General features: G+C 31.9%; 1 protein-coding gene across 7 annotated transcripts; it reads left to right on the top strand.

The window, feature by feature from the left end:
• Nucleotides 1-4,835: 4,835 nt before the first annotated feature.
• LOC107491164 (uncharacterized) lies at nt 4,836-9,130 on the top strand. Of its 7 annotated transcripts, none has more exons than XM_021143498.2 (6): nt 4,836-5,165; nt 5,850-5,891; nt 6,060-6,143; nt 6,976-7,116; nt 7,502-7,649; nt 7,807-9,130. In XM_021143498.2, exons 1-6 carry the CDS (start codon nt 5,082-5,084, stop codon nt 8,823-8,825), a joined length of 1,518 nt encoding a protein of 505 aa, XP_020999157.1. In that variant the 5' UTR covers nt 4,836-5,081; the 3' UTR covers nt 8,826-9,130. The 7 variants fall into 7 exon arrangements, with proteins under 7 accessions (XP_020999157.1, XP_015967436.1, XP_015967438.1 ...); XM_016111950.3 differs by having other exon boundaries at nt 5,850-5,957; XM_021143502.2 differs by having other exon boundaries at nt 5,084-5,165; nt 6,052-6,143.
• The last annotated feature ends 1,041 nt before the right edge of the window (nt 9,131-10,171 follow it).

The raw sequence follows: 10,171 nt of genomic DNA, 5'->3' as shown, positions 1-10,171 counted from the left end.
AATCCTTAATAAATTTTAAATTTTAAATTAAAAATTAATATATTTTATTTTTTACAATTTAATATAAAAAATAGAAAATGAAAGAACATTCATTTGATTTTTATATCAAAATAAAATTATTTAAAAAATTTATACGATTAAATTAGAAGACCCAATTTGAATTTTTTAAATTTTGAATTTCATTTTAAAAAGTAAATGTGTGATCTTTTACCATTTATTTTATAAGTAAAACTAAAAGAGAAAATATGAGAGAAATTATTCAAAAATAAAAGACCATATTTTATTCTCTAAAGTAAAAATTTAAAATTTAAAGAATAAAAATTCTTTTATATTCTACTCTATCACCCAATACATCAAATTAAATGGCAACTTCTGCAAAGTCAATTTTTGACATTTAAGCATATACCACATTTGGTCATGGAATTAATATGCCAACCATAATCTAACTATATCAGGGTATTAGATATTTTTTTCCAATTTTTTTTGTTTTATTATATAATATACGTTAATTAATACTTAATCGATCGAGTAGGAAACAATCCTAATAATAATATAATATAATTAATGGCTTTCAGAACCCTAAAGAAGAAAATTTTGTATTATATTAAAATCAGATTAGTGAAATTTCTAATACCACGCCAAATAATTAATATAACGAAGAGATATGCATATCTATATGACTATATGTTAAATTTGCTTCAATATTTCATATTCATGGTTACAAAATATTTGATAACAAAAAAAAAAATTAACAAAAAATTATCAAAATTTATTTTTTTGATTTTATTTAATATATTCTATAATAAATAAATATTAGATAAAATAAATTTAAATAATTTAGACTAATTATTTTTTTTGTGTCTCTAATATTATCGTTTTTTTTTAATTGCTGTAGACCGTAGTCTCTTACTTGCTAGACTAAACAACCTTCCTTAGACTTTTAAAGAAAAAATGCCACAATTATTTTCAATGACACATTAATATTTCATCAGTGATTTTCTATCCATTCATCATCATCACAATTATGATAGCTTCAAAATCCCTATTAGTCCTTTTTCTGCATCTCATCATCATTCTGTTATTCACACTAATGCAAGGTTCAGCTACTTCTCGTGTAGTCAACCATGCTAATAACTTAGTGAAAGTTGATTACACTGATGGTCATGGAGAAATGAGATCAGAAACATGGTCCAAACATTATTCTTCTTCTATGTTTGTGGAGAGTTATTCAGCAGTTTTATCCTCTTTGAAGAAGAACTCAAAGAAGAACAAGTTGAAGCATATTCAAGCAGTTTCTCACAGGGTTGTTCCTTCTGGACCAAACCCTCTTCACAATTGATCATATGTTTCAAACTCTTGTAGTGTTCTGTTTTTCATGCAGTTAATTAGAGGCTCTTTTCTCTTCTTTTGAGTAAGGTGCAAGTTATCTCATTCCTGATCATGCTATTGTCTTTTTGGTTTTTGTTACCAGTATCTGATTATTAAGAATTCAACTCCATCAAGATACTACTAAGAATAGGATGAATTTGTGTACCAATCTTTCAACCCAGTGTTACTATCTTTAGTGTGTTCCATTATTTATCATATGCTTTTTTTTTATATATATTGTTATTATTCTCCAATAGAGTACAATAATAGATATATGCACTTCTTATTATTATGTTGTCCTATGCTTTTAATTTGTTCAAGTTTCCAATTGTTCTTTCTTTCTTCTCATGTGCTTTACACTTGGATATTCTGTGTGACCAATGAATTTTGCACTAAAAATTCAAATCCTTTTTTTAGTTTGATTCATCTTCAAATGAGTAGGAGGAACCTGATTAACAATTTGTTTGCGTTACATTTATCTCACCTAAAAAGAAGAAATTATATATACTTTTTTTGTTAGAGTAGAGTTGCCAATTCGATTCGTTGCGATAGGGTTAAGCACGGATCGAATTGATCTACAGGTTGAGGCTTAATCCTACTTGAAAATCCGATAATCTTTTATTCATATAAAACTCTTTAACTACTAAGGCAAGACTTTTAAATAAAAATTTAATACTTAGGTACATATAAAAGTTAAATCAGTTTAGTGATATATAAATACTAAAATATAATCCCAAGATCTCATCAGATTATTGAATATTGCATTTGTTATGATCCAACAATAGAGTTAAAGTTGAGGACAAATAAAGTTAAAGTTGGAATGTTATAAAGTTGCAGATAGGGCTGGAAATGAGTCAAGTCAGCTCATGAGTCAGCTCGAACTCGACTTGTTAATAGCTCGATAAGCTAAGCTCGTGAGCCAAACTTGAGTCTGGAATTGAGCTCATAAATTAAATGAACCGAGCTTGAGCTTGGATAAGCTCAGCTCATTAACTCGTGAGTTGACTCGATTATATATATATATATGCATTTAGTCTATACTTTTAATATTATATATTTACATATGAAATAGTAATATATAATTATATATATTAATGATCTTAATTATTTAAAATTTAATATTTATTTATTACATATAATTTTGATGTAGGCATAAATAAAAAATTTATATTTATTGATAGATAAACAATATATAAAGTTGTTCTTTTTAAATATTTTTTAAAATATATAAGTTATAATTTATTAATATAAAATTATAGATTTTGTGTTTATGTTTCTATTATTTGAGCCAACTCGTGAGCTTTCGGTGAGCCGAACTTGAGCTTAAAAAATAGGATCGATTGTTAATGAGTCAGGCCGTGAGCCAAGCTCAATTTTGGTGAGCCGAACTTGAGCTTGGTCTAGCTCGTTTCAGCTCGACTCACTTCTAGCCCTAGTTGCAGATAAGGTTAGGATTGAGTCTAAAATCTACCTACTCCTAAGTTCGACAGGTCAAGGACGGATCTATCGGGAATCTGAACTTCATTTAAAAATTTGCGCTGACCAATAAATTATTACATGTACAAAATAAAATTCAAACCCTCAATATTTAATTAAATAAACGAATAAGCTGACATTTGGTAGGGGGAAGCCAACGATGTGAGCCAATTTGTTTTTGACTTTTTGGTCCAACATAGGGTGTTTTATTTAGGTAGGGTCTTGGGCTTAATCTACTTCCAGATCCAATATGTAGCTATTTTTAAATAAGCCCAAAAGAAAATTTAAAATAGAAGCCTGAAAAAGCGATTATTCTCCATCAAATTCGTACGGCCAATGCCAAAACATGATAATATGATAAAAAGACATTCTATGGTCTGGTTTCTGAAGGTCACAGATTTAACGAGTTCTAGTCAATAGATTTGTGGTGAAATATGAAGCTCTTAATAATAGTATAATTGTTTTCGTTAATTAGAAGTATAGGCTTAATTTAAACTCAATTGATTATCAATGTTAAATGTAAACATTAGAAGATAATTTTGAATATATATTGACCCTTCATGTTCAATTAATAGAATCTAAAAGAAATGAAATTAAAAGATGCACTTTGTCCGAATCCCCATAATAGCATATCCATCATCCATTTCTTATTAATATTAATTAATATTAGTACAGCTATCCAAATCTAATACATCATTTTCATTGTATTTTTATTTGCTTTATGTAAAATCATTTTCCAAAACTATAATGCTCCATTTTTTTAAAAATAAACATCATTTTCCTTTTTTAGATTCATTAAATAAATTCAAAAAATAGGAGAAACATTTCTTTGGAAAAGGAAGTAGTACCTATCACAATTCATAAGTGACATAATTGATAATTCTATTCTCTTCTCATTTTTTTTTGTTAATTTACTCTATATTTTATACTTATAGACCCATTTTCCAGAAGGCCCAAAAAAGCAGTTAAAGGTATTGTTGAATCCGTGGCTTTGAAAGTTGTGTATGATGAAGGCAACAAAAACAATGAATGATTGGAGAAACGTGAAGCCAAGACTCAAGAGGTGGTAGTGGGGACACATTGGTCTTTTTAGCAGAATCCAGCGCCAACTTTCCTCAACAAAATAAAGTGCAATTCAAAGATGACTTAAGAGAAAAAAAAAAGGCAGCATCACAAGTTCCAACCATAGAACAAGGAACAAAACATGCATAGTTTATATACAAAATTTTGTGAACTAACATTCATACTTAAACATAGTTAACATAACATATGTAATAATTAAAAAAAAAAAGCAATTTTGCATAAGACATTTTCATTTTCGAAAAAAATTTATTATTTAAAAATTTTTAAATTTTATAAAAGTAAGACATATAAGTTCTTTCGCTACACTCTTAAAAATCTATTTGTTTAAATAAAAACGACGACTCTAACTAAAATAGAAACTTATATATTTTATTTTTGTAAAATTAAGAGAAAAAATTTTTTAGAAACAAAAATGTCTGAAGTAAAATTTTTCAAAAGACTTGTTTGATCATATACTCACAAAAAAAATACAAATACATAAGGACAATTTTATAAATAATTTTTTAATTAGAGTAAAATGAGAAATATTCTAAATTGAAAAAAGTGATGGTAAATAGACACGGAAAAGGTATATAGTGAAGAAAGTTTTCTCTTTTGTGAAGAGAAAAAAAGAGATCTAAAGTGGAGTGTGTACGATGAAAGCAGACACAGAGAACTGAAGCACATAAGATTGCATCACATAAGATAAAAGAGATTCATAGATAGATAGATGTCATAATGTTGAAGTGTGCATCACAATGGAAGCACCCAAACATAGGAAAATTCTACTATCATAGTTTTCTAAGAAGAAAAATGAGAAACCAAAACCAAGTTGCAAAATGCCAAATGTGTTTGGCACCACGTGGCCATGCAAATTCTATTTTTTTATATATATATATTTTTTTTTTGGTTTGTCTGAAAAATGCAAGTTATGTTTATGGAACCCCATTTTCTCTTTTTCTATGTTTTCTGACTCGGTGGTAGGTACTAGGCTAGTGGCGCACACACACTATACACAGAAAACGAGACAAAGAAAAAGAACACATACAATAACAATAGTAGCCAGTGGGGGTCACACAAGTTCATAGAGAGAGATATATAGATAGATACAAAGGTTCAACACACCACAGCCAGAGGAACTTGATTCTCCGGGCACCGGAGACTTGCCGGAGCCGATGGAAGACCCCAGCTCCGGCGACTGTTTGCCACAAGGTTGGACTGTGGAAGTTAAAGTCAGAAAGAATGGTAGGAGAGACAAGGTAAACCCCTTTTTCTCTCTTTTGACTCTACCAATGTTACATCCTGCTTTATTGTTTTTATGGGGTTTGAAGAAAATGTGAGATCTTGGAACTAGGCCTAACTAATTGGGTTCAAAGACTGGAAATTTTTTAGACTTGTACTTGGTTTTGTTGTAGTTTGCTATGTTAGTATGTTTAGTACTTTGTAGTCTGAAAAATCTTAGGTTGGAACTTGGAATCTTTGGTGTTGCTTAATGCTTAACTTGTTTTCAAGGAAGGGTTTTAGGAGTTGCTGTGAATTTGAGAGGGGAAAATGTTACATGCTTGACATTTGAGATTAATCTATGCTTTGCATGTTATCCATGGACCCTTTGGATTGTATCTCCAGAAAATCACTGTTACTTGTTGAATCTATAAGATGAGAACAGGATCTGGCTATGCTCTTTTGAAACAGGAGAAATTTTGGGATAATTTTCTCATAAGAAAGTTTGGTGAATGCCATATTTGGGTTCAATTTATGACATGGCTTTTGGTTTCTTTTATTGCTCTATATCCCTGTTTGACTTGATTTAAAATGCAACCACATTTCTTAAATTTTAAGCATTTTTAAGATATTACCTCTCTTTGACTTCTATTATTGCTTGGAAATAATAAAAACTCTTTATCAAAGATGATATTCAAGGTAAAATCTTATATTTATTGCAGTATTACTTTTCACCCTCGAGCGGACTAAAATTCAGTTCCAAGGTAGAGGTTTTTCGGCATCTCGAAAATGCTCGGAACAAAGTCGGCATTCGGAGAGTTGCGGACAATGTCTGTCAACAAAATCTTTCTTTTCATGGCATTGTTTATGTTTAATGTGTATCTTGTTGTTTTAGCTTATGTGGTAAAACTTTGGTTATTCAAGCGATCTAGGTTGTAGTTGAGAAAGGATTGCCGGCCGGACCGATGAAAAAGACCAGAATCACAACAAAGGGCGACACACTTAGGAGAGATTCCGTAAATAACACTCTCTTGGTCCCAAATTTTGTTTGTCCCACACAATATTTGTCTCTTTTTTCTACCTAGAATCTATTATTGCATTGTCAATGTACCCTTAAATTAACTATCATGTTAGAGGAAATTAAATGTGGTTTTTCATTTCCTATATAAGATGCTGATTTTTTATGTGGTAGTTTTGTAACTTTTACTTTTTTTAATCACTTGATTTTAGATTTCTTAGTAGTGTGCATTTATCCAATAGTAATACACTAATTCCATAGTACATTGCCACTTAATCTTCAATTCCATAGTAATACACCATTTCCATTCATCTTGAAAATATTTTGCTGTACCTCACATTGTCCTCCGGAGATAAACGAAATTAACTGTTTGACTTCTATTAAATGAAAAAATGCCTCTTTCTGGCCATAATTATTCATATTTTGATATGAATATGTTAAGCAATAGTGTACAAATGCTATTAATTTCTACTTCAATATTCTCTTTCATCATTCACATCCCCTCATATTAAGGCAGAAATTGCATTGACAATCAGAGTCTGTTCACACATTCCATGAAAACACTCCACTGATTAAATGCATTTACACATATCTGTAACTGACTATGACTCAAATTTGAGTTATAAATGTCTCTTTGGACACACATGATAAATGAGCGTTGACTCTCCTGAAATTATGACTGCTGGATAACCTTTTCGACAGCATTTCAGGAGAGGTCTCTCATGCTTACTGTTTCATTTGAACACTCAAGTGCTTTATACATCTATATATATCACCTCTGGCCTCTCCTGAATGACTCACTTCTTCAGATTATCTGCTTTTCTTTGCAGTACTACATAGATCCTGCAAGCGGCTATGTGTTCCGCTCGCTAAGAGACGTTGATCGTTATCTTGAATCTGGGGAAATAGGAAGGAACGCGTTCAAGCCGAAAGACAACGGCGATACAGAGTTAAAAGCTGACAAGTTCTCTGTAAGGATTGCCACCTTTGGGCTTATTGTAATTCGATGAAATTTTACTTCTGCATGCCATGCTTTTTTGTGTATGAGTTGATGTTAAATGTGAAATAGAAAAAAAAATATGTTGGTTAGGTTACTCTTCTTTTGTTGTGTTACTGTTTTCTTATTTTGCTTGTGTTAATGAAGGGGGAGTTTTATGGAGTTGGTTAGGTAATCCATTATTAAGAATATTACAATTAGGAACAAGCATAACTCATATCTAACTATTTTGGTACCTTAATTAATATTCATTAGAAGATTTTGTCTTAAAATTATTTCTGTTAAATCTGTTGTCTTAAAACTATTTCTATGAAAAGAATTCTACTTTATTAACTTCTTAATTACTGTTCATTTTTCAGCCAGTATCGACCACAAAACCAACTGTATCTGTTAGCATGGGTTTGAGCTCAGATTCAGACAGGATATCCAATGATCAACAGGATCAAAAGCCTGTGTGTTCAGCAGAATATGCATCTACACCAATCTCTGAAAATACTTCTGCTCAGTGTAAAGTTCCCAATTTTTCTCTTATGTACACATACTGTTATAATTTTTCCATTCAACAATTTAGTTTTATTCTAAACATATGCAAGCTTTTCTTTATCAATGTTACTTTATAAGATCTTGCATGCATGTATCAATGTATGTTTATTACATGATCTAGGCACGATGGGGACAAAATCGACCACCTTAGGCTCGGATCAGATAGAAGGGAAGGCTAGTGAAGAAGATTCTCAAGCAAAGCAACTTCCCCAAAATGAACAAATGGGAAATGAAAAATCTCAAAAGCGACAAAGGCGTAAAAAGGAGATCAATCTTCCTCGCCGTTCCTCAAAGCGCCTTGCTGGAATTCAGCTTGATCCAGTTCCAGAACTTGTAACAAGAAGCCGAGCACGCCGAGCTGCAGTTAAACAATCAGGCCAGGGAGAAACCATCAGAAATGAGGATAAATCCTCTAACAGCTTGCCTAATGCCGCAGCGAAAAGGATGAATGTGCCTGATGGTGGATCAGAAACAAAGTGCAAATCTGAGAGTGCAGCAAACATGCTACAGTCAACTAAGTTCTCTACTCCAGAAAGGCTTCCCAACAAGACTACACAAGAGGATGGAAGCAACAAGGATCAAGAATGCTTCTCATTTTGGCCTCAAGAGAACAATGCTACTATGAAAGATCATGTGCTCGATTACTCCCATGAGTTTCCTCTTAAAGAACTGCTGCAGGACCCATGCATTGCATTTGCAATACAAACTCTCACCGGCGAAACATTCGAAATGCAAGTATCCGGCGAATCAAGTGAGCATTCTGAAGCTCTTACTGCAAATATGGGTGGTGATGACAAGGGAGGGTGCAATGTGTTCTCACATCCAGAAAACTATGCTATTATACCACAACAACATGCTGGTGCAGCCGAAACAGCCATCAAGACTAATGAAAACCAAACAGGATCATCATCTTCTGAAAAGGAACCTGATGTTTCATGGATGGATCCATGCATTGAATTTGCAATCAAAACGCTCACTGGCTCTATCCCGTTAGATTCAGAGCAGAATCCTAAGAACTGCATTCAACAGCAGCTTTGCTCATCAAACACAAATCCCAGCGAAATGGCCTATAAACAGGAACCAATGTTTAAAGAGTCTTTTGTGGATCCAACAGCATCATCAACACACAAGAAATGTTGACATGGGAAATTCTGGTGGAGCTAGATCCCTCCTTGTGGTGATGATAGAAGGAATGTTTGCTAGAAAAGAGAAGAGAGTTGCAATCAGCTTTTGATATGTACAGTTTAGGAAGCTATGCAAAGAACAAGTAGAACTTAGAACTCTTGCCTTTGTATGGTATGGTGCTTTTGTTAGGTCTTTAATCCTTTAGAATTTTCTCTTAGCCTCTGAGGTAGGCCGTAGTTTTCATGTTAGCATGAAAGTAGAAATGGTGTATAATTTTAAGTTTTTCAAAAGAAGGTATTTACTTACTCTAATCTAAGTTACTTATGTAGAATTTTCCTATGGTAGAACTTAGGACCATGAATTGCATTGCATTTATAACATATCAAACGGTTTTGATGATGTTCGGTAACAATAACAATGCTGGGATCCAGAAACTGCCTTAAAGAAGGAAAAAAAATGTTTTTACTTTTTACTGCACTATTCATTCAACAAAACTTAATAAGTATCCATTTCTTTTCCCTTTATCTGTTTCTATTTAGGTTCACATTGTCTCCAACATGTGTTAATCATACTCTGTTATGATTTGTAATAAAACGAAAATATGGCTGTTAGAAAATTAACTTTATTTTTTAGTAATAATTGGTCAATAAAATTGTAGATGAACATCTTTCTGGGTTGCCTGCAAAGATGATCTCTATTTAAGGTTTATATTTGAACCGATAATTCCATTGATGAAATGAAAAAAATATATAAGTGTCTATATATGGGACAAATAAAAGAAATGATGAAATGAAAAAAATATGTGTCTATATATGGGACAAATAAAAGAAATGGAACCTTATAATGTTGTACGATAGAGGTTACATCATATAATAATCTAAGAATAATTGACCATTTGTACCCATGATAGTTCAGAACGCTGACAAATGTACCCATCGTAGAAGGAAACTGACTTTGTAACCATGAGAGATGGGCTCCGTGTGACAAAAATAGCCTGGCTTGGGTTGGCACCTGCTTCGGGTTTGTATAGTCCTACATGGCAATTCGAACCTCGCAAAGCCCAATCCACGTGGAATTTAACATTAAACAATTTAACATTGAAGAGAAATTCGCAGGACCCTGACTATGCCCTAGCAGAGAACGTCCTTTTGTTTCCTAGCCGAAGAAGACACCGGGAACACTCCCAAACCATCACCCTGAAGCTACGGCTTTTATAATGACCCTCAGTTTTAAAAATATAAATATAAATAAGTTATAATTTATTTTATAAAATTAGAGTTTCTTATTTTTAGAAAATTATTTTTATTATCAGTAATTGAATTAATTTTATAATAATTTAAATTTAATTAAATTCAAATTCT

The sequence above is a fragment of the Arachis duranensis genome, chromosome 5 (assembly GCF_000817695.3).
Source record: "Arachis duranensis cultivar V14167 chromosome 5, aradu.V14167.gnm2.J7QH, whole genome shotgun sequence".
Taxonomy (NCBI): domain Eukaryota; kingdom Viridiplantae; phylum Streptophyta; class Magnoliopsida; order Fabales; family Fabaceae; genus Arachis; species Arachis duranensis.
The sequence above is the reverse complement of the archived record's forward strand: the minus strand, read 5'-3'. Positions and strand labels throughout refer to the sequence as shown.

What these genes read in the sequence shown, in the direction of transcription:
- LOC107491164 (XM_016111950.3), top strand. Translation starts at nt 5,082, where the DNA reads ATGGAAGACCCCAGCTCCGGCGACTGTTTGCCACAAGGTTGGACTGTG. An exon ending in AGAATGGTAGGAGAGACAAG is followed by an intron (nt 5,166 to 5,849) that starts GTAAACCCCTTT and finishes TATTTATTGCAG; the next exon opens with TATTACTTTTCACCCTCGAG. An exon ending in TAAAAGCTGACAAGTTCTCT is followed by an intron (nt 7,117 to 7,501) that starts GTAAGGATTGCC and finishes TTCATTTTTCAG; the next exon opens with CCAGTATCGACCACAAAACC.